Source organism: Marmota marmota, unplaced genomic scaffold (genome assembly GCF_001458135.2).
Source record: "Marmota marmota marmota unplaced genomic scaffold, marMar, whole genome shotgun sequence".
Classification (NCBI taxonomy): domain Eukaryota; kingdom Metazoa; phylum Chordata; class Mammalia; order Rodentia; family Sciuridae; genus Marmota; species Marmota marmota.
In genome coordinates, this window is record NW_026000249.1 from 24,496,212 (window position 1) to 24,521,248 (window position 25,037).

Below are 25,037 nucleotides of genomic sequence, written 5' to 3' on the forward strand. Positions count from 1 at the left end.
GTATTTATAAATCTTTATATCACTTGAATGAAGGAGAATATCTACCTAGGCTTAAAACATCAAAATTTCAAAGTAAAAGTCAAATCACTGGTATATATGTTCATTCTCTGAGTTGAGTTTTACTACTCAACTTTCCATGGACTTACATATAAAAATGTAAAGAGTACAGTCTTGCAAATATTGTATTATATTTTTCATTCCATTTCCTCTGTATAGTGTTCCTGAATAATAATAATTTTTTTAAATAATTATCATTTTGGAAGCACCTTTAAATGTGATATATGTCATTCTAAGAATCAACTTAATTCATTATCACTATAGTTCTATACAGGAAGTATTGTCATTAACAATTTTATGGATCAGGATTCTGAGACAGAGAAATTAAGATTAAGTAGTCAGTAAAATGTTGAACCGAGAACTAGACTCAGGATATCTGGCTTCATTTCATTTTTATGGCTGCTTTTCACAGCTACCTATAGTTTACCAAGTGATTGGTAACTCTTTAATTGCCAATGAAAACTTGCACAATATTTTACATTTATTATTATTTTTACCTACTCAAATATTTATGGGGAGGAAAAGAAATAGACAAATGTACTGTGTATCATAAGTGACACCAAGGAAGTCATAGATGCCTGATGTTCAAGTGACAGTAGAAACAAATATAATTCAGGGATCCCCATGTCAATTTGGGACCTATAGTGACTGAAGTGTCCTCTTTTTCAAAAAACATTTTCATTTATTTTTAGAAAAAAAAATATTGAAACTGTCAAATTTTCTAAATGATAGCTCACTTATACATGACATAAGTACTATAGATTCCAGAAAATATTAAAGAAAACCAATAGTAATCCTTCTCATACAGAAGGGAGAGTATAGTGGATATTACTATCTTGTAAATAAATACTTCTATCAAGGCTGATTTAAAAAAAACTGTGTAGATAGACACAATACATTTATTTTATTTATTTATTTTTATGTGGTGCTGAGGATTGAACCCAGTGCCTCACGTGTGCTAGACAAGCCTTCTACCACTGAGCTACAACCCCAGCCCTAAGGCTGATCTTTTGCTTCATGGGGGGTTTAGAGCTCTATCCTCTTAATTATTGGGGACATTTTAGTTGCTTGCATTTCTAGTGGAAATTGTATCTTTTCAAGGATAGTCTTGCACATCAGCAGGGCTATTATCAGGTTGGCATCTTAATTGCTTTAGAATAGCCTAGATATTGACTATTAATTCTTTATTAAACAGAAAAGAACTCAAACAAGTAAATAATCATCTCAAACTGTTTGTGAATAAGTTGAACAGTGGGCTTGATTTCAGTATTTCTTAATATCTCCATTTCAAGTTGTAGTATAAATCTCTGAGGGTTCATTTATGGTTAGACTTTAATCAATAATTCCTCTGTTCAGCTTCTGGGTCCAGACCTCTTCAACCTTTTCGATGTATCTTTCTAACCTCTGTGATTTTTGTTACCCTTTTTATCTCTGAATGATTCAGTCTTACTCTTTTATTTAATTCATTCAGTTGACATCTTTTGCAAGCAAAACTAGTTCAACATAAAGTATTAATTGAATGAAGTTTTGAAAAAAAACAGTATATATTATGTATGAGCAAGCATCTAAAGAAGGTGTTTTCAAAATAAACTTTATAGATTATATTTCTTCATCTCAGAGTTTGGAATACCTTATTACCTTCAGGGGAAAACTCATAGATTTCTATCCCTCTCAGTTTTTGATTGATCAAATCTATCTGAACTGACATGCACAGGTGAGTAGCTGATTAATCTAAAATTAACTGTTGGCAGTGCTCATAGGATAAATGTAAACTATTTCCAATTGTTCATTTTTGCTGACCTGAGGGAAATGGTTATGTTTTATTGTTTACTTTGTTGGCTTCTGTTTAGGTCTATATGAAGAGCTCTGCAGTCTAAAAATCTAACTCTGGGCTCAAGTTATTTGTGCAGATTTTGAATCCTCAGATTAAGTGTTAGGTAATCACAACTTCAGATATCATGAATTTATTATGCTACCAGAGTCTCTCAATGAGATTACATTACTGCATAACAGTTGGAAGCACCAGATGTGCTAATTGGAACTTTTCATTGGTTTCAAACATGTTGAGATTTTCTTTTTTAGTTTTCAGATGTTTCATTTTAATTTTCAAACAGTTGCCCTTGTTTATTGCACTTATATACAGTTCTGTGATTTGTTTCCTCTAAAGGTCAGAATAGCAAAAATTGAAAAGATAAAAATTCAGAATGGTTTTATAACCCAGCTTGAGTGTATGATCCTTGAAGCCTACATCTATGGAAAGTTCTGTTGATTCTCAGCAAGTTTTAATTTTCTGGAGGCCCTGCTCAATGTACAAGCTAGATTTACTATCTTTTACTTCCCCTTGCTTTATGTTTTAAGAACATCAGAATTATATTTTTATTGTCTCTCCTGTAGTAGAAGTTTGAGATAAATATGAGCTGAAAATATTATTTTTAATGCACATGTTTGCTGGGTTATTTTTTTAATTCCCCTGTCTGAATTTAAGTGGATAATTTAATCAATGCCAGGACAACTGTACGATATCAGCACTCAAAAATGACAGGATGTGGTTTAACATAAAAACTCAATATTCCATGTCGCTTAGGAAACATGAAACATGACCTTCTTTTCGTAGTTTAGCTCATCCCTAATGGTTGAAAGTAACTGGATTTCATTTGTGGGTCAATTATATAAAATCAGGTTAGGACAACATAACTGAAAGTATACTAAACTTATATCATGTGAATAGAATCTTTGACTAACAGTAATATAGTCATTTGAATATAATATGAAACTCTAACTTGCCTTTAATTCTTCCTATTAAAAGATGGCATTTTATGGAATTCCTGCCACTGCTTATCCTAATTTGAAGCAACCTTAAAGAAAGTTTCCTTCTTTTTATTGGAATTCAAGCCTGGAAACATCTATGTAGTTCGAGAGATTAAAAACCAGGACAATCACTGGCTTTTGCAAATGACCTTTTCATTCATCTATAATATGAACAAAGGGTTTGATGTATAAGTATAAAACATCTAGAACCAAATCATAATCTGTTATACTTTCAAGGGATTTTTATTCTAAATGGACACAAAGAAAACATTTTCAAACAGCACTTAGCAGCTTATGAAACCCAGGTCAAAACAAGGGCTACATTCAATCTCCTTCAAATATTTTTAAGCCATTCATCCATTTCATGTGATAACAGAAAATGTATTCAATGTATTAGATGGTGAGGATAAATAACATCCCATGCAGTTATAAACACTTCCTTTTAATGGGAATTTAATATGTGCTTCACCTTACTTGCCTTCATGCAGTGAGTATGTTAATTTCATTTGGAATTCGCCCTGCAATTTTGGAAACTATATGCAATGTTTAGTATCCAGGTTTTTAGATAAGTTGATATTAAAACATACCATGAATATAAATGCAAGATATCCCATTAAAGATTCTTTTCTGTGCCTTAAATAACATTATATGTATTGAAATATGTTGCATATTTGATTACTGGCCCTTTGTCTCCTCTTTTTTCAGTGTAAAAACAGACTGATTTTTCAATAAAATCAAAAGGAATTTGAAAAAGAGAGATGAAAGAGTACATGTTAAATATTGACAATGAACCTTTTCTTGCCAAATTTTGTATGTGTATTACATTTATTAATGGTTGTAAATATAATGTGTGTGATTAGGATTATCTTACAAGTGTTTATCCTCAAACAGTTTAAAGAATGGAAATTCTGCCTCTATGGAGTAGGACTACTCCCCCAGCCTGCAGACACAGAAAAAATAACCACCCCTCTTGGTCTTCAGTCATCTTTCATTATACCTTTCAAAAATCCCACTGAGGAAGATGTTGTCATCAACATCATGTTAACAAGTACGTTGTTTTTCTTGTATTTACATGTAATTTTGTAGCTAGTAATCAAACTTATTTTATCATAGAATAAAAAATCATTATATAAAAGAGAAAACATGGAGAGAGATATGGAATATGTTGGTTTATAAATCACAGCTTACAAATGGTGGAGCCAGAATCAGGTATTTATGTACCAAGTCAATTTCTTCCAATATTGTCTGTAAACTTAAATATACAGTAAATCTGTAGATTATTATGATATTAATCAAATATGCCAGTATTTATTCTTTGAAAGTTTATGGAAATTCTTGTGTTATGATTCTGTTTCTCCCCTCTTTTTTTTTAAATAAATAGGTAGTATATCTGATTAAGTATTTGTTTCAACCAGTCTTTTTGAAGATGCATGCTTTTAAATTAGATTGCATAAAGTATTTAATCACTTTATAGTAAATTATTTAATACTGTGAGTCCAAAATAAAAATTAATTCATCATGAGTTTTCTGAAGCACATTTAAGTCCAATATTGGACATTATCAATGTGTTTTTGATTATTATTCCTATTTCTACTATTAGTATTAATATTATTACTTTCAACTACTATTGCTACTATAGTAATTGGTAATTTAGTGATTATAGTTTTATATATTAAACCTTTTGATATAAAAACCTACTTGCTTTCCAGAATGGTTATAATATTGTAATTCATACTCATCAAAATATATTATAGATGTCACCTGTTTTCTTGAGTCTAATCAACTCTGAATAGCAATATTCTCCTTAATCTCCATCAATCTGATTGAGGGAAAATTGTATTTTATCATCATTGCAAATTTACTATTTTTTATTAGCACATTATAGTTATGCATAGGAGCTGGTTTCATCTCGACAAATTCCTACATGCATGGAATTCAATTGTAGTTCATGTTTTTCCCCTTTTCCCTCCCCTTCCTCTTTCCCCCATTCTCCTTTCTCTATTGATCTTCCTTTTATTCATCTATTTATTTATTTTTGATCGGTTCTTTCTATTTATACATAAAGGGGAAATTCCCTGTGGTTTATTTATATATGCACATAGAATTATTTTTAAAAAATTCATTCCACATTTTCTTCCTTTCCCATCCCTCCTCTCTCCCTCTCAATCTCCTTCTACTCTACATCTTTCTAATCTTCTATCCTCCTTTATTTATTTATTATTTTTGATTAACGCTTATCCTGAATATTATTTACCTGTTGGCATTTTGGTTTTTCCTGATCATCCCTTCATGCTCTTTGTATGAAATAATTTTTTAAACTATAAAAATAATGTCATGTCATATAAAATCCTTATAAATACTTTGGTTGTTATGAGGAGAGGTGTGCAGTATTTAGTAAAAGCTGATTGAAGACTCAAGGAACTCATCATTTTAAGGTAGAAGAGACTAGAGCATATGTATAAGCAGAAGGAAGAAGCTAGAGTTGAACAGGAGTTAATGGTATAAAGGAGGGAAGGTTTAAATGATGAGCTGAGGCTCTTGGTAGACTGAGCTCATGGTCAAGGTATACACGTTAACCTTGAACAGGAGGAACATTTCTTCCTTTGGACAGGTGGGAATAAGAGAAAAGAAATGCAAATATAGATATCTTGTTATGAGGTAGAGGGGCTTGGGAATTAAGAGCAGTCATGTTTACATTTTCTTCTGCTGAAGAAAGGAGATAGAGTAGGAAATTTGGAGAGTTAGTGATTTGGAATAACTGCTGGAGGAAAAAGAATAGGTAGCTGAAAAAAATTCAAATACAAAAGGCATTGTGTCCTTTGGGTTTAGAAACCACACATTTAGATAGGCACCAAAAAGATGTTGTGAAGCTTGTATCAATTGTACAACTCGGAATCTCTGGTGTGGGAACTTGAGGCAGGCCAAAGGATCTTTCCAGGGAATGAACTTCTCAGGGCAGATATAGTTAAATATCTTCATAATTATAAGTGTTTTAAAAACATACTGGAGTCAAGATTTTGACTTTAAAAATATGAAATAATTTGTGGCCTCTTAGTTTTTGAAAATCTGCCTAAAATTCTTCCTTCTTTGTAATAAGAAAATACAGCAAACTTATCAATTAAAACTTTTATCAGTCATTTGCAATTGAAACATTCTCTTTTAAGTAAACTTACTCTCTGTAGGGGAAATGTTAAAACTCTTAATTTCTCCCTCCTCCTTTCTTTAAGCTGATAAGATGGGGCAAAGAAAATTATTGACCTCAGATATCTTAGCACTTGTCCACACTCCCTCCCTCCACCCCCAACAGTTCCTCTTTCCCTTTTCTTATTGATGACATCTTCCTTTGTGTCATATCCTCCTCCTTCTCCCTCTTTTGGACTCTGTTTTGCTAGGTGCCATACACCTACTTTGTGTTCATATTCCTTGGTAAATAAGCTCACACAATTTGGCCTGAATTGTTGAACATTTATGGGAAGATGGGACTGATGAGAAGAATAAAATATTTAACATGTATGCCAAATATACACATTACAAAAGGTGCTATGTTGATACCTTCTCATTTAAATATTTGTAAATGTCTTTAAATTATTTAACAATGGAACTATACAACCTGTTGCTATCTTTCAAAAGGAAGCAATATAGATATTCCTGGAGATAATACAGAATTCATGGAGTTTCCTTAGGGAAGTTGATGGCAAGATTCAGAATACATCACCAAGAGGTGATACTCAGTGTGAATGATCTCACAGAATTGCAGATCCTGCATATCTCCCCCCTATCCCACGTGTGAGTGTGTGTGTGTGTGTGTGTGTGTGTGTGTGTGTTTCCTGCACCTGGAATCCTGAACCTGGAATAATTATTTTCCCTACTGAATAGCATGGCAGCATATATACAGCTTTATTTAAACATTTGTTATTGTAGTTAATATTTGTGGGATCTTTGTGAGCAAGGTTTGTGTATTGGTCACTTATATAGCAAACAGGACAGAGTGGTCCACAAAAATATTAAGATTCTGATAACTAGAGACAACATGTAGTAGAAATAAAGTGCCAAAGATCCTTTGAATATTGAAAGGTATTATTTCTGGGAGAAGTGATAAACATGAAAATAGCTAAGATAGCAGCAGGAAAAATGATAGAGAATTAGGTAATCTAGAAGTTTGATAATGAGTTTGACATTCCAAAAATGCTGCTTTCCTGGGAAAACAGTGAGTTTTGAAAAATATCTATATATTTCTATACATGTGTTGGAGGAGGGGTGGAGACATATCAGGATATTGCAAAATTGCTAAATGCTGTGATAAGGAATCCAGGTTTAATTCCTTAGTGAGTTTTGAAAATATTTCCTGTGTTTTATGTATTTATAAACTATATTCTATAGCATTTTAAAAACTAACTCTAAAAATATTTGTTGACAATGGATATGGCTTGGGAGAGTAGACTGGTGTTGAGAGCTAATGCTTAGAAGGTTTAAATCCATATCAATGGAAAAGCACACAATATATTTCTAGAAGTTTCCCAAATCTCTGAGAGAATTCATTCATTTAGCAAACATTTTACATTTCATGTGCCCAGACTACCCTTTTTCAAATAACTATACTGTGCTGCCTAAACAAATGTTCTTAAAGGCTTGCTTACATTCCCAGTACTTTTTATAACCCAGATGAGTATTTGGTTATGGGTACTTTAAAATAGTCCCAAGCTAAAGATCATTATGTTGGTGCTGTTTGGAAAAGAATCACATAAAAAAATCTTATCATTCCATTTTACTGTTGTAATACCACACACTCACAAGATCAGATAACATAGAAATATTCTAAAGAATTTGTCATAATGTGTTCATGGAGGTGTTATCAAAGGCTTTCCTGGTACATTGCACAGTCTTTTTTACAAAATTATTGGGAGAAATTTCTTTCAGTTATTACTATCAAGAAGAATTATTGCTTTTTTGAGCCAGTAGTTTGTTTTCATCCCACAGAGACTGATGGTGTCATTTCATTTCTCCTCCATACACTGGCTGCTAAGAAAATATTTTGGCTTATCTGGAGCAAGTGACATGCCCACGCTATATCTCATCCCTGACTGCAGGTTATGTCCCTAATCTTGTTTCAATTTTCTAAAAAATTACTTGTAATTCGTCTTTTCTTGGATTTTATATCTCTGTGATGTCTTTAAAAGTTTTTGTAAAAGATGAGGGCATATAAATACACATATGTGCCCACAAAGATAATAGTTTGCAATATTTCAAAGTTTTTGATTGCCCCAGAAATCTCTTTCCCATGACAAGATAAGCCCATAAGATTAGACTGTAGCTCTCAACTTCTCCTGTACTTCTATCTTACCCAGTTTGGGAACAGATATCTCCAGGAAAGGAGCTGTACAAACAATGCCAATAGGAACAGGGCGAGCTCTTTGAAGAGCTTTCAGTTGAACATTATGCAAGGCAAAGTGAGAGAAGATGATGCTTCAGGGATCCTCCATGTCTTAATCCATGCTAACTTCAAAAGATAAATGAGAGAAGCTGGCTAGAGAAGAGATGGTCTAAACACCCTGAGGATGGTAAAAATTCCTTCAAAGCAGATAATTAATGAGTATGATGAAGAACAGGATGCTACAGCAAAACTTTTAAATACCCTGAGAAGAGAAGATGTGTTATGAACCTACTATATGCCACCCTGGACCTCTATTAACATGACCGTACCCAATCTTCAAGACAACTCTTCCAAGAAGGAAGTCAATATTCCTACTTTTCAGATGTGGAACTCTAGGCTTAGAAATTCCCCAAAGCCATAGCAGTAAATAGAACAAGATCTTGAACTGATGGTGTCTGGCTATCTTCTTCAAGACCACCTGTCATTCTAAGTCATCTGCTCAGAGGTGGTACTTTTAAAGACCAGTGAAGGCTTTAAAGAACTTACATTGTCTTCACATGACAGTGGAACAGGCTTCCCCTATTCCATAAAAAAGTCCTCAAGAAATACCCCTTACTGCCACTGCTTTCTCCTCTTTTCATATCTTCTGATCTCTTCTTTCTCTTTTGCTCTCGGCCATAAGATACTGAATCCATCTGATCCACACATGCTTAGGGTTGCACCTTGCCCTTATTTGGCATAGACATGTACCTCTCGGTGACTGTCCATGGACTCAATTCTCACAATTATTCTCATCAGTAATTTTTATCTGTAATTATGTCCCCATTTTGAAACCCCTTCTCTTCTCTTAAGTTTCTGCCACACATAGCTGGGAATAAGGGCAGAGAATGGAAGAGTAGCCATGAGTGGGAAGCAAGGATCTAAGTTAAACCATTAGAAATTATGGCCTAATGTACACATATTATGAAATTAAGGACATATCTCTATTAGATGTTGGTTTCCTTGCTCATCAAACCATATTCTAAACCTGCTAATTTGTGAGCTTTTTAATGTCAGGGGTTACCTTAATTCATAGCTTAATTCCTTCCTAAATGAATATTTGCATTTTAGCATACATGCTGATAAAACAGGAGTTAAATGTTTTGTCACTGTCTCTTTGTTGAGTACCTATTTTGATCTGAAAACTATTGTATGTACATTTCAAAACTATTTCACATTTGAAGGACATATATACAAATACATAGTTTTTTACTTTATATAGTATTCTGTAAGTGAAATTTCATTGTGGATTAGATACCTAAAAAGTTGCAAAAATGAACGAAGCAATAATTAATGCATACAAATGAGGTGTTTTGATTATTTTTCCTCTGAAATGGTTATAGTCTGGAAATTCTTCACTCTACTTAATCTAAATTTAAATGTAATATGAATGATTTGATTTAAATATTTAAATAACCATGGATTCTGTTTCAGACATCAATAGTTAATTGAAGAGTAAAACAAAATAACATTAGGGGAAAAGATGTGCACATCAATTAACATAGCATATTAGATTTACAAATATCACTTTCCATTTTGGTGATTGATCAGTGTAAATAAAGTACTGTGATGAGTTCTTGTTGACTTTGGGTTAATTATGACTGTGGTGTTCAGTAGCAGTAAAGTAATAAAGCATACAATGTATCATAATTATGATAAGTTAATCACACTTTGGGGACACAGAGATGACTCAGTGCATTTCATTTCACAGGGTAGATTAGTTTATGAAAATCTTGTCCCTGAAGGCCCTCTGAATCTTATCTAAAGCACATTCAGAGTTGAATAAATGTTTATGTTAACTATATAGTAATCATAACAAATTGCCAATCAGTGTGAACACAGTTTTATACATAAGAAGAGAGCTAAATAGGTGTAAGAAAATGTTCCATGCCCTCAAAATCCTTCCCAAATTCAAGATTTTATACTTTGGAATTAATAAATAAATAGTATTGGGAGATTTGAGACTTAAGCAAGGAAGTTGCAATTTTGAATATATTAATAGTCTCTTTAATACCTTAGTTCAATTAGATTATACATCCAAGTTCACTTTGCTTATGACAAAAACTAATATTTTTATATTAAGTAAAATAGATATAGACTAATTATAACTAATTATAACTACTTTTTAGATGAACAATCTAAAACTCACCTTGCTTATAATTTATTTTTAGGTAGTATTCAGATACCTTAATACTTGTAGTTCCTTACCTGATTCTTGATTAATAACTATCTCCTGAAGTCCAGGAAGCAATAACTGGGAACTTATCAAAATTCAGATTCCCAGGTCCACACTCAGTTACTCCTTTTTGTTAGGTCTAGATTTAGGTCCTACTATCATAAGCTATTTCTATATAAGTTATTGGGAAATTACACTTTTCAAAACACTCATCTTTACAAAATCACCTCTAAACAGTTTTTTTTTAAATCATGCATGCATCTTAGTGGAAACTTTTTAGCATTTTCAATATATGCATATTGACTTTTGAAATATATACATGTAACACAATTAACATGTATTTAATATCAAGAGAGCTTATCATTTTTATAAAAAATTAATGCACATTTATGTATATTGTTTTATTGTTGCATAAATCTTTATATATACATAAATACACACATTCTCTGACATATATGTGTGTGTGTGTGTGTGTGTGTATATATATATATATATATATATATATATATATATATAGCATTGCATTTCATTTTTAGATAGCAGGCTCAAACAGGTTCTCAATAACATTTATTATTTGAATAGTTAAAATTTCAAAAGTTTATGAGTAGATTTTATACGACTTTAATATTATAGAGAGTACCTTTTATAATGTTGGATACGTTCTTCAAAAATGTCATTTAAAATTCATGTCAAAATATACTTTGAAAAATATTTGTCTAAGAAATTTCCCATTAGATGAATATTTCCATTTCCACTGATGTTTGTCTTCTTGAATGTGACATTGAAATGTAATATCACTTTATTTTTTAAATTAGATCATGAACAGCTCAGGCATCTTCTCATCGACCAATGTTGGGATAGCTTCATCAATGAGAATTCTGCTTTCCAGTTTAATTCTCTGAGTCATATACAAGGTATAGAATGTCTGCCTTATATTCTGTCATTATGTATACTACTACATTTAAGATTTAATGCTTCTTTCCATTGTCTTAATAAATATTTGATACAAATTAAAATACAATTTAAAATTTTTGAAACGAATTTATGTAAATTGATAGAAAATCATGGATAGTGTAAACTTTATGCATCTGTAGAGCATTTACATTGTTTTTCTTTTGAAATGTAGCACCTAAGTAACTCTTGCCAAATATTTTACTTTTGTATTTTTCTTCCTCCTCTTCTTCCCCTTCTTCTCTTTCTTTTTCTCTTCCTCTTTCTTCTTTACCTTCTTTACCCTCCTTTTCCTTCTCCCTCTTCTTCCTACTTCAATGAACTGGATCTTATTATGTTGCCAGTTGCCTTAGCCTCCTATTTTTGAAATTTTGAATGTTTGTAAGTCATGCCACTTAATACTTGGGTGTGTGTGAGTCAAGGAAAATTTTGGAAAATTAAAAATAACTAGTGTGCTAAGACTACTCGATCTCAGGAAAAATAATTACATCTTTGCATAGCTAATGATTACTTGCAAATGTATTACAAGTTGTACATATGTTTCTTCTGTACATTTAACCCATGTGAATATTAATGAATAGGAAAACAATCTAAGATATAATGAAGTTGCTTAAAAATCCAAAGCTCAAAAATTATGAATTTGCTTAAAATATTTTTAAATTACAAAAAATGATTTTGGTTTATATAATAAAGGACAAATTTTGTTAATGTAGTTAATGCAAACATACTAATTGAAATCATGACTATTAGCATCCTTCTGAAAGGGTTAATGACCTTCTTCCATTTACTATAGTTGCTTATTCTTGAGTATTATTGATTTATCTAATTTAATGCAAAATTTCATGATATAGGTATTATTATTCTCATTGAATTGAGAAAATTGAAATTCAGAAAAATTAACTTACACAGAATCTAAACACTTGTTTAATGGCAGAGGTGAATTGCCTATGTCTGATTTCAAAATCTTTGCTTTATATTTCTTTTTAAATTTTTTTTGTAGTTGTAGAAGGACAGAATACCTTTATTTTATTTGTTTATTTGCTGCTGAAGATGGAACCTAGTGCCTCATACATGCTAGGCAAGCACTCTGCCACTGAGCTACAGCCCCAGCCCCTGCTTTATATTTCTTTGCAATGCATTAAAAGGAGTACAAACAACAGTTTGTAAAGGAGAAAATAGAGATGGCAAAAGAATGGTTGAAAATATATTTAGTGCCATTTTAACCAAATAGACACTGATCTCTGGTTATTAATGACATCGATGTTAAATAATTTAATTAACATAGATGTTTAATTAATAAATATTGATTTAAACAATGACTACCTAATTATTCTTTTTTCTTTGTTTTGTTTGTTTTGCAATTTTGTATTTTTTTGTATTTTAATGGCACTACCAATGTTAAAGTTTCTATGTGAAACTGGAAAAAACAGTGCTAATAGGAATATAAATCATTGCATAGAGTCTAGAAAGCACTTTGTGTAATGTATAGAATGAAACTCTGAAATGATCATTATTTAATACCAATACCAATTCTGGTGAAATATATTTTAAAAATAATCAAAATATGGTTGATTCATGCCAAAATATATTTGATATTGCATCTTCTATGATAGCAAAAAGCAATTGAAAACAGCCTTAATGCCAAATAATAAGTTTGTTATATTTGTAGAAACATTTAATTCATCTGTGTATACTTAGTTTTACTTACTTATTAAATATATAAGTCATTTTATTTTTTTTCAAAATTTCTTCCATTTATTCTACAAATGTTTTTTTTTCCCATTGTGAAATCAATGGAAAATTCAACTACATTTTTTTTCTTCTCTATGTTTAATAGGGAAATATCACAGATGGGTAGGCAACTTTTTATTTCATTTTGCCTTTCATTATTCAGGGATATTCATTTTCTTAATTCCTTTCACTTCTCTTCTTGTTGAACAATAATAGTCATTCTGTTGCTATTTGTTTTTGCAGTGTAACATCCTATATTTGGATCATATACATTTTGTTCCATGGATCAGTAGTTTAGGTCTTGTGACAGTGCCATAGTTTAAACCCCATGGTTTTGTTTTATTATTCTATTTCTTTCTTTACAGTTTCTTTAAAATTATTTATTTCCTCTCTTCATCTATTTATCTTTCTGTAAAAACTTTAGAATAACTTTTTTTATCAAATTCCAAAATAAATCTCAGTAACATATTGCAGTTACATTAAACCTATAGACAAACTTGGAGAGAACTATATCTTTATGATATTTAATCTTCTTATTCAGAACTATTCATTTTCTTAATATTTTGCAGTATACTATTTATAAATGTCAATAAAGCCCATGTTTGCATGACAAAATTATAAAGCTTTCAGTAGCAGTACTATTGTTTTAAATAATCCAGTTAGTAATTACATATAATGCAATTTCTATACAACATAGAAACCAAGAATTTTTTGTCCCTATATTAATATTTCCAATTTGATAAGTAGTGGTTAAATGCACTTATTTAATTATGACTTATATTGCTTTTATTGTCTTCAAATAGGTTTCAAATTTAATCCAATTTTCTGCTGGATTCCTTATTGACTTTTCTAGCTTCCATTATGAGTTGATTGTTATGATAAACAATGTATACCCTGCCTGTGTAGAGTATAGTTCAAGATGTACTCCCTACCGCTCTATATAATAAAATCTCCAAAGGGGCTTATTTTCTAGGAATTCCTTGTTTTCTCTGACATTCTTATATGCTATAATATTAGTCTTAGGGGTTTTTTTTCTACTGAATTAGGGATTATAAACATTAAAATTACAACAAAAATGGGAGCTCAGCTTCTTATACTGCTATTGACATTTTTTGAGACATTGGGACATTTTTGGCCATACCGTAAAACTTTCCTTTAGAGATATTATCCTGAACAAGAAAAGCACTTATAATCCTAAAACTAAGTTTTTCTACTTCAACATGCAACATTTCCTTGGTGATATATAGTTATATGTTCCCTAAATGTGAATGGTGCTGCTTCATTCCATGGCAGGAGCTATTCAATTCACCTTTCCTATCTAAAGCTGACTTTACCAAAATTGTGGCCTGTATGTGACTAAAGGATATGAAGAAAAATAATTTCTGTAAACATTGCTCATATTAACTTCTTTCATAAATTTTTAATTCCTTTGTACTTATGATGTCATTTAGACCTATATATAGTTAGATAGTGACCTAGACTAGAACTCTAGCCATTGACACTACTGTTTTCTTACTGGAAAAAAGCATTTATATCATCTTTATTGCTCTTTAATTTCTGGTTATGTGTAGATAGCTAAATACTTCATTTTATTTTTAGCAGATTTGTAGTTCTTTTTGTTATCTTTCAAAACTGATGATAAGATCTAGGCAGGAGGAAAAGAAATGGTGTTTCTATCAGTGCTAAATATTAGCTTGCCAGTCTTCACTTTGAAACTTTTGTCTATGAACTTAATTAGGTTGAGTAACCAAGAATGAGACAAGACTGAATGTAAATTGTGATTTCAGAGGACATCCTTCTACAAAGTTGATAAATTTATAAGACTTCCTGTCCTTTTTCTCTCTTTTATGGGCAAGGAATCAAATGGCACTGAAGCAAAATCAAGATTAAATCTTTGAAACAAATCTTACCTGAAACATCTTCCTGGGTCCTCTGATTATAATATTTCAAAAAGGGCAATGGATTAGCATTATTACATATTATACTGTAACACTAGAGAAGGAGGTGTCACTTTATAAATACATACACATAATTTGATATAGAACCTAGAAAGGTTGCCAAGGTACAAGGATTGAGAATTAGGTTTGTAGGCAGAGAATGTATGTTCTGGTTTTGACTGAAACATATAATCTATATTAACTCAGGCTAATTTTATTAATTTATTCATATACATATTACATGATAATTTATGATCTTTCCATATATTGTTTCATTAATTAATTTATCTATAACCAGTATCTTACTTAATTTTTTTTTAGTTCACAATATGTTATTATCAGATCAGGGTAGCCTCTTTCTCTGTTCTTAATATAATACATCAAAACCCAGATTTTTAAATAATAAATTTGATGCTTTTATCTAAAAAAATAGCCCATCAACAGCATAGAATAAAGACAAAATTCTGCCAGTAACCTTATCATTTTATCTGAGGACTTTAATTATTACTGTTTCACATGTGCTTTATGATAAACTATTTTTCTTCCTACTTACTACATGCCTATAATATTTAAATGGTGATACATATTACTCAACTTAAATGATTATTTTCACAAAATGATTCCATAAGTGTTCGAGAGAGGACTTCATAGTTACAATTATTTGGTTTTAATTCACAGCCAAGCTATATTATTGGCTGTGAATTAAAGCTAAAAATCCTTCTCCAAAATAATATATAATTTGTCCCTTAGTTTATGATGTTGTATTTTTAAGTAAAATTTTTATTTAAATTAACTAATGAAACAATATATGGAAAGGTCATGAATAGATCATGCAGTATGTATATGAATAAATTAATGAAATTACCCTCAAAACCAGAAAAGTATACTTTTAAGCAATGTGAGTTGGGCCAAGAAACTATTCTAATTCAGCATTAATCTAGGTAGTAAATGTGGCAACAATAAACTGCATTTCAAGCATTTGATATAAGGATACACACACACACACACACACACACACACATGCTAAATCCCTATTCTACCACTGAGCTACCCCACAGCCGTGAGATATACAAATTTAGGGTACTTTTGTTTTTATTGCCACTGCTGTTGGTTTCATTATAAATATTGTTGTTGTTCTAATTTTGCAATCCCTTACATGAACAACAGAAATTGCTCAAAGAAGGTGTATTTTAGAATTTACTAGCTTTAAATGCAACAACCATGTTTTCTGTTATTACTCATTTAAGTAACAAAGGGTAAAATGACAGCTTTTTAAAAGAATATATCAATAATTTCTTGGTAGTGAAACCAAGTTCATCCAGAAATAAAAGCTACTGCATTTAAAAAGGTTCATTACTGATATGGTTTCCAAAAGTAAAATAAATATATTTCCATAACAGAAACAGACTAAAATGTATTAAAAATTATATATCATTATATAAACAAAGTGCCGTTATCACAATCACCATTTAAGAGAAGTGTGCTTCAGAGAAAATTTCTTTGTAATAAAATATTTTCCTGAGCCAGTAACTAGTTCATAGAAACAGTGATTTGCTGACAAGGTTACAGGGAACTCTACCCTGTCACCAATTAATATAACTGCAGGCAAGAAACTTACCCTCTAGACCTTTTGAGTTTTCTCATTTTAAAATATGTCACTTGGCACTTCCAGCTTCTACTCAGCAATGTTCAAGTGTTTGGCAATGGAAAAGATATTGTTCCTATTTTACAACACAATAAAATGATGAAAAATATGAACCTTCATGATTTAAAAAAAAAAATCACATAATTGAAGTCATAGGAAAATCAAGTCACCTAAAAATCTAAGCCAAGACAGGTACCTTCAGAGCTATACTAACTGCAAGTTTTATGGATAAAACTACATTGGCACATTTGGAAGATGTAGGGATCTATTGAAACACAATGTGCATACAGCTAGGGAAGGGGCAAGAAAACTGAGAAGGACAAGTCCTAAAGATCAGGGACGTGATTACTGGCTAAGAATGAAACTTACTCAGAACACCAGAAAACACTGCCCTCACAATTCCACTGCTAGATTAACAAATATTGTATGCCAACTAGCACTGAATGAGTTGCAAAAAAGCTGATTCTATATGAGGTAAAGTGCATGGGAAAAGTTAAAGCTGAGAATGAAGTTGACATTGAGAAAAAGCCTTTGGTAAAGTTAGCCCCCACACTAAGCACAATTCTATCAATCTCAGCTGTTTTAGTCAACTTTTTCACTGCTGTGACCAAAAGACCTGACAAGAGCAATTAGAGAAGGAAAGGTTTATTTTGGTGCTCATAGTTTCAGAGGTCTCAGTCCATATATGGCCGACACCATTTCTAAGGGCCTGAGATGAGGAGAACATTATGGTGGAAGAGTATGGAAAAGGAAAGCAGCTGGGAACATGGCACCAGGAAGCAAAGAGAGACTAAGCTCAGTTCACAACATATATAACTCAAAGGTACTTCCCCAATGACCCACCTCCTCTAGGTTCACCCTACCTACCTACAGTCACCACTTGGTTAATCCCTATCTGGGATTAATGCAGTGATTAGGTTAAGGCTCTCAAAGCCCAATCATTTCACTTCTAAACTTTCTTGCATTGTCTCACACAGGAGCTTTTGAGGGACACCTAATATATAAACCATAACATTCCACCTCTGGCCCCCAAAGCTCATGCTCATATAATAATGCAAAATGCATTTAATCCATTTTCAAGAGTCCTCTAGTCTCAACAGTGTTAGCATTGCCCAAAAGTCCAAGTCCAAAGTTTCCTCTGAAACTTAAGGCAAACTCTCAGCATAAGCCCCTGTAAAAAACCAAACCAAACCAAACAAATCCAGTTATATATTATCCAATATATAAAGACACAAAGTAAACATTTCCATGTGAAGAAATGGGGGCATAGAAGGAAAGGATGGGACCAAAGCAAGACCATAATCCAGCTGGGCAAATAAATTCTCTAGCTCTACATCTAGCATCTGGAGCACATGGCATTGTAATGTTCTCTCCAAAAGGCTGATGTAGCTCCACCCCTATGGCTTTGCTGGTTGCAGGCTACATGACCCCTCTCTTGGCTTGTCTCTAATAGATTCCTGCAATATTCATGGGCAGACATCCCACAGTACCGGCATTTTTTAATCTCAAGGATCTCCACTGCAGCTTCACTTTCCTTCTCACTTGTCCACACATCACTCTCTCGGAGGCTGCCTACAGAGACTCTGACCCTGGGGTACTTGGCCTAGCCTCCCAAGCCTTCTTTTAAAATCTTGGTAGAATGACCCCCAAATGACTCCAGCATCCTGCAGTCCTGCAGAACCAACACCATGTGATTGACATGGAGGTCTGCCACCATCTTGAGCAGTAGTCAAGCCTCCGGGGACAATGGCTACATTAGCCTCTGCATACCTGAGTGGCTGAGCACCTGAAGCAACTTCCTAGGTAATGCTGTGCAAGCAGAGTGCCCCATTGTACTCTTCTCAAAGGAATTTTTACTTTTACTCCCTTAAGCCTCAGAAGTGTGTGGTCTTGCCAATTCCTGAATTGCCCTCAAACCATCTTTATTAGGTCTCTGGGCAAAGTCTTTAATATTTCTTTAGTGGCTGTAATGTCTTTAACAACTGCAACTTATTCCAAATTTTAGTAGCAGTTTTCTGGCCAAAGATTTTCAAATCTTTCTGCTTTGCTTTCTGCTCTTCTGATTATCATAATAAACTTGGCTAAAAGCTGCCAGCAATATCCATGCCAACACCTAAATCCTATACTGCTTAGCAATTTCTTCCACCAGATTAAGAAGTCCATTGAATTTAATAAATTCAGCCACACAGAAAGTTTCAGGACATGAGCTAAATGCAGACAACTTCTTAGCCAGAACGTAACTCCAATGGCCTCTCATCCAATTTCCACTGGAGTTCTCCTTTTCCTCTGAGACCTCATGAGCCCAGTTTTTACTTTCCTCAGTCCTGTCGGTGTTCTGATCTTTTGAACTCCCGCCAGACTTGCTCATTAAGCTCTGTTTACAACAATCTAAAGCTTTTCCAGCTTGTATCCCTAAACTTTTCAAAATTCCTCACAAATTCCAAAAAGCTCCAAAAGCTTCTAAACCACAGGTAATTTCTGTTTTAGTCAGCTTTTGCACTGCTGTGACCAGAACAATTAGAGGAGGAAAAAGTTATTTGAGGGGCTCACAGTTTCAGAGGGCTCTGTTCATAGAAGACCAACTTCATTGCTCTGGGCCTGAGGAAAGGCTGAACATCATGGTAGAAGTATGTGGTGGAGGATAGCGAGGGAGAGGGAGCTTGTACCAGGAAGGAGAGGGAGAGGGAGAGAGGGGGAGAGAGAGAGAGAACTCTCTGCTCATAACAAATATACTCCAAAGGAAAGTTCCCAATGACCTACCTACATTCATGCCACACCCTAATTACCTATAGTCACCACTCAATTAATCTCTATCAGGATTAAGGCTCTCATAACCCAATCATTTCATTTCTACTTTTTCTTGCATTGTCTCACATGAACTTTTAGGAGACACCAAATATCTAAATCATATCAACCAAAAAATCATGAGGAGTATAAAAGACAAGAAGAACATTACACACTTTAAGAGGAAAAACAAGGATAGAAACCAAACTTCAACATGAAACAGTTTAGTGAGAACTATGGGACAGGACATTCAAAGAAGCAATGACTAATGTAGTTACATTTTGATTGGAATAAATGGACAAGGTGATAGATTAGATGGGTAATTTCAGCAATGAGATGAAAATTTTTTAAACTAACATGGAAATACTAGAAATGAAAACACAGAAACAGTGAGAAATAATGTTTCTAGTGATCACAAGAGTAGATTTGACATAACCAAGAATCAGTAATCTCCAAAAATTGTCAGTAGAAATAGCAGTAATTTATAGATAAAATAAGAGAAAAAAGAGCACTGAAGAGTTGTGAGCTGTAATGAGTCTAAAGTATAATAATTGCAATTTTAGAAGGCAAAGAGATTGTAGGACCAGTGCAGAGGAAAGAAAAAATATTAGAAAAAATAATAGGTGAGTATTCACAAACCTTGGGAAATCATATTTAATCTGCTGAAAACAATGTAAATAAAGTCTTAGACGTTCCTTGATTAGGGGAAAAAAAGACATTACACAGACAAAAATAAAGACTTTTGAAAACTACAAGGTAATGTAGAGATTAAAGAAAAAATAATACTGTCAGTCCAGAAGTCTCTACATACCAACAATATCTTTCAAGATACAGAATTAAAGATTTCTTCAGATCAATGTACAAAGCCCAATTACATTTCTAATTTTAGCAAAAGACCATTAGAACTTGGCATTAAAATGTCATTTACAATATCAAAAAAGAACACTGCAATATTTCTATAAAAATCTAACAAAATGTGCAGATTTCACATACTGAATACTATAAAATGCTGATGAAAAAAAATCCAGTAAGGTTATATAAATGGAAGATTTATTATGTTCATTGATAGGAAAACTCAGTATTGTTAAAATGTTAGTGCTCCCCAATTTGATGTATTGATCAAATACCTTCCCCTTCTATTTCCTATTAGATTTTTTTATGAGTATTCACAAACTGATTCTAAAATATACATGAAAAGACCAAACAACTAGAATATAAAAATAAAATTTTTATGAAAGATTAGCAAAATTGGAAGACTTAACACTAATACAGTTTTAGATAACCTACATAATTTTTGTTGGTTAAACATAGACAGAAATTTTATATTGAACAAAGATAAACACAATCATATGAGCATAAGAGAAAATCCAGATGTAAACACACACACAATTAACTGAGTGATTTGAGTTCTTAAGAAATACTAAATATCTAATTGAGACAAGGAAGATCCACTGATGGATGATCAAATAAGCTGCCAAAATTCATAGACAAAGAGAATATATTTTTAAATTAATTAATAATTAATTTATTATACAGTAGAATGCATTTTGACATATAGTACACAAATGGAGCACAAGTTCTCATTCCTCTGGCTATACATGGTTCAGAGTCACTCCACTAGTGTTATCATACATGTATATAGGGTAATAATGTCTGTCTCTTTCTACTGTCCTTCCCATCCCCACAACCCCATCCTTACCCTAACTCCCGTCTACACAAACCAAAGTTCCTTCATACTTCCCTACCCACTCCTCACCCATCCTGTTAAGGACTGCTCTATATATTTACTCACTGTGGGACATACCTAGAATGTTCCTTTCTTGTGGCTAGAATAAGCATTAGAGGACAAATGGAGATTCAAAACTATCTCTTAAGTTTTCCACTTATATATTATCATCTAAACCACATTTCATTGGCCAAATTAAGTCACATATGGTCATGCTTAATATCAGTAAAAATGAGACGTATTCTCTGTCTACCTTAACATGGGAGACAATAAAGTTAAATCAAAATCAAAGCAAAGGCCATGATTATATAATTACAATAAAAAGGAAGAAAAAAGAGAGATCCAATATGGCGGTGGGCGCTGAGAGATCAATTCTGTGACCTCTTCAGCTGCGCGGGCAAAGGGAGTCTTAAACTGACTGAATGCTGTTTGCTCAGAATCACTTGGCAATGCTGGGCTGAAGTGGACTGAGGGCGAGCAATTTGCGCTCCTCAGAGCCCACATTGAGCCTGGAGCTGGTGAATTCAGGCTGCCCGCGCGCAGTCTCTGGTTGATTGTCTGCGTCTTGCCGCCAAACCGCCGCGACTCAGCGCTACAGACACTCCAGCAGAATAGAGAAACAACTCTTCAGTTCCTCCGTGAATCTTTTGAGGTGATACCAACCGAGCCTCCATAGGCAGCGGGCACAGGATTGAGACAGGGCCTGGGAGAGCTGGTCCGGACCCACCCTTCACATCGGACACCCGGCACAGGGAACAAACGGCCGCCCTTCACATTGGACACCACCATGGCAGAGAACTGACGTCACCAGAATTCAGTGGAGGGGATAGCTTCATCGAAACTGGTGACTTGCAGGTGTATGACCCCGGGGCCCATCATCTTCACACAGCAGGGAAATCTCAAGGGCCCTCCCCCCAGCTCTCCCGTGAGCGTGATTGTCAGACCGAGGGAGTCAGGAGTAGCGCCTGACCCCCGGCTACGGAGGTCTTTTACGCCAGCTCCCAGGGGCATGGCTACCAGAGGGAAGCAGGCAAAATAAGCTGACAGTTCCCAGCCCCGCGCTCCACAACCTTGGGGTCTGGGGGAATGGCAAACAGAGAGAGGGTGCCCAGTCGTTCAAGAAAATAGGGCTCCCGGGAGCGGCAGACCCGGCGTGTAGTCAGTTTTGTGGTGAACGCCACCCATGAGTGGGGCTTGGCTGGAGGAAAAGCGGGGAAGTGGCTGGAGACCAGGAAAGGCCCTGGGCACCCAGGATTGGAGAGCTGCCCAGTGGGGGAGGAAGAGTCGCCTCACAGGGATTGGTTCCTGCATATGGAGAGGAGAAGCTTGGCCTGGTGGGCACAGCTCCACCTACTGGAAGAGAAGTTAATCAAACTCTAAGACTGCATTATTTTTTTCTTCTTTTTTTTTGTCTTTTCAATTTCCTTATTCCCCTTTTCTTGAATTCTACTTATTTACTCTCATTCTCTTTAGCAACTTCTTCTCTCCCCTTCTAATACCTTTCCTCCCAAGCACTACAACGCTGTTTATGTGTAATTTACTAAATGTGTATAGGTAAATGTTCCAAGGCATTATATAGTGCTACCAATTCCCTAGCTACCCCCAAATACTCCAGACCCATTCTCCTGTTAATATCCCTTGTCAATCTTCCAAGGTTGCCAAGATATACCAACCTCTATACCATCACATCACTTGACCTAAACATAAGTCCCAAGACAAAACCACAGATCGCTATATGCCATCGGAATCCATACGCATTACATGAAATGAACGAATCTGCTTTAAAGTGCAATAAAATTCATCATCTCTAGTCATAGTCTCCCATCACAAAGGAGAGACCCCAGAGATACACAAAACCAAAATGAATTTATAGGAGTAAACAGTAACTTAGCAGTCAAACAGAGCCGGAAGTAATATGAGCATCATGAAAAAGCAAGGAAGAAAAGGAGTACAAACAATGCAGGACAGCCTAAATCTATAGGAGAACCTAGAGGCATCAGAAAAATGGTCAAATAAAGAACTCAAGGAATACCTTATACAGATGGAATGGAATCTTAAAGAGGACATGAGACAGCAAATTCAAACAATGAAAGAACACATTAAAAATAAATTACATAAACAGATTCAAGAAGCAAATAAGAAACTTTACCATGAGATAGAGATTATAAAAAAAAATCAAACAATAATCCTAGAAATGAAGGAAACTATAAACCAAATTAAAAACTCAAACGAGAGTATCACTAGCAGAGTGGAGCAAGTAGAAGTCAGAACGTCAGACAATGAAGACAAAATATAACATCTTGAAAAGAGTCTAGCCAACTCAGAAAAGCTGGTAAGAAATCACGAGAAAAACATTCAAGATATATGGGATAACATAAAAAAACCAAACTTAAGAGTCACCAGGATAGAGGAAGGTATAGAGGTCCAAACCAAGGGAATGAGCAATCTGTTGAATGAAATAATTTTAGAAAATTTCCAGATATAAAAAAGGAAACAGATGTACAAATTGTAGATGCATACATGAAACCGAGCATACAAAATCACAGTAGACCAACTCCAAGACACATTGTTATGAAGATATCCAACATACAGAACAAAGAGAGAATATTAAAAGCTACAAGAGAAAGGAGGCAGATTACATTCAGGGGTAAACCAATAAGGTTAACGGCTGATTTTTCATCAGACGCTGAAAGTGAGAAGATCCTGGAACAATGTATTTCAAACACTGAAAGACAATGGATGCCAACCAAGAATTTTGTATCCAGCAAAATTAAGCTTCAGGTACGACAACGAAATAAAAATCTTTCATGATAAACAAAAGTTAAAAGAATTTGCAGCCAGAAAACCAGCGTTGCAAAGCATCTTGAGCAAAACACTACACAAGGAAGAATTGAAAAACAATAACCAAAACCAATAGTGGGAAGTACCTCAGTAAAGCAAGAGTGGGGGAGAAAAAAAAAAGCTAATCATGGAGAAACAAACCAAATAAAAAAAAAGCGAAATAATCAAACATGACTGGAAGTACAAACCATATATCAATAGTAACTCTAAACGTTAATGGTTTAAACTCACCAATAAAGCAACATAGGCTGGTAACCTGGATTAAGAAAACAGATCCAAAAATATGCTGCCTTCAGGAGACACATCTGATTGGAAAACACATACACAGGCTGAAGGTGAAAGGTTGGGAAAAATCATACCACGCACACGTCCTCGGAAGCAAGCAGGGGTGGCCATCCTCATATTGAATAAAATAGACTTCAAGACTAAGTTAATCAAAAGGGATAAGGAGGGACATTAAATACTGTTAAAAGGAACCATTCACCAACAAAACATAACAATTATCAATATTTATGCACCAAATAATGGTGCTGTAACGTTTATAAAACAAACTCTCCTCAATTCAAGAATCAAATAGACCACAACACAATAATTATGGGTGAATTCAACAAACCTCTCTCACCATTGGACAGATCCTCCAAACAAAAGTTGAATAAAGAAAATATAGAACTCAATAACACAATCAATAACCTAGATTTAACTGACATATATAGAATATATCAACCATCATCAAGTGGATATACTTTTTTCTCAGTAGCACATGGATCCTTCTCAAAAATAGACCATATATTATGCCATAGGGCAAGCCTTAGTAAATATAAAGGTGTGGAGATAATACCAAGCATCTTATCTGATCATAATGGAATGAAACTGAAAATCAATGATAAAAGAAGGAAAGAAAAATTCTACATCACTTGGAAAATGAACAATATGTTACTGAATGATCAATAGGTTACAGAAGACATAAAGGA

The 25,037-nt window shown here is 33.7% G+C and overlaps 1 protein-coding gene across 1 annotated transcript in view; it reads left to right on the forward strand.

Moving 5' to 3' along the window:
* The window catches only part of Cfap47 (cilia and flagella associated protein 47), a 424,564-nt gene that overhangs the window by 317,402 nt on the left and 82,125 nt on the right, over positions 1-25,037 (forward strand). The window contains exons 55-56 of the mRNA XM_048796386.1: positions 3,757-3,913; positions 11,267-11,365. Coding sequence (XP_048652343.1) covers positions 3,757-3,913; positions 11,267-11,365 — 256 coding nt within the window. The remainder of the gene's footprint in view (positions 1-3,756; positions 3,914-11,266; positions 11,366-25,037) is intronic.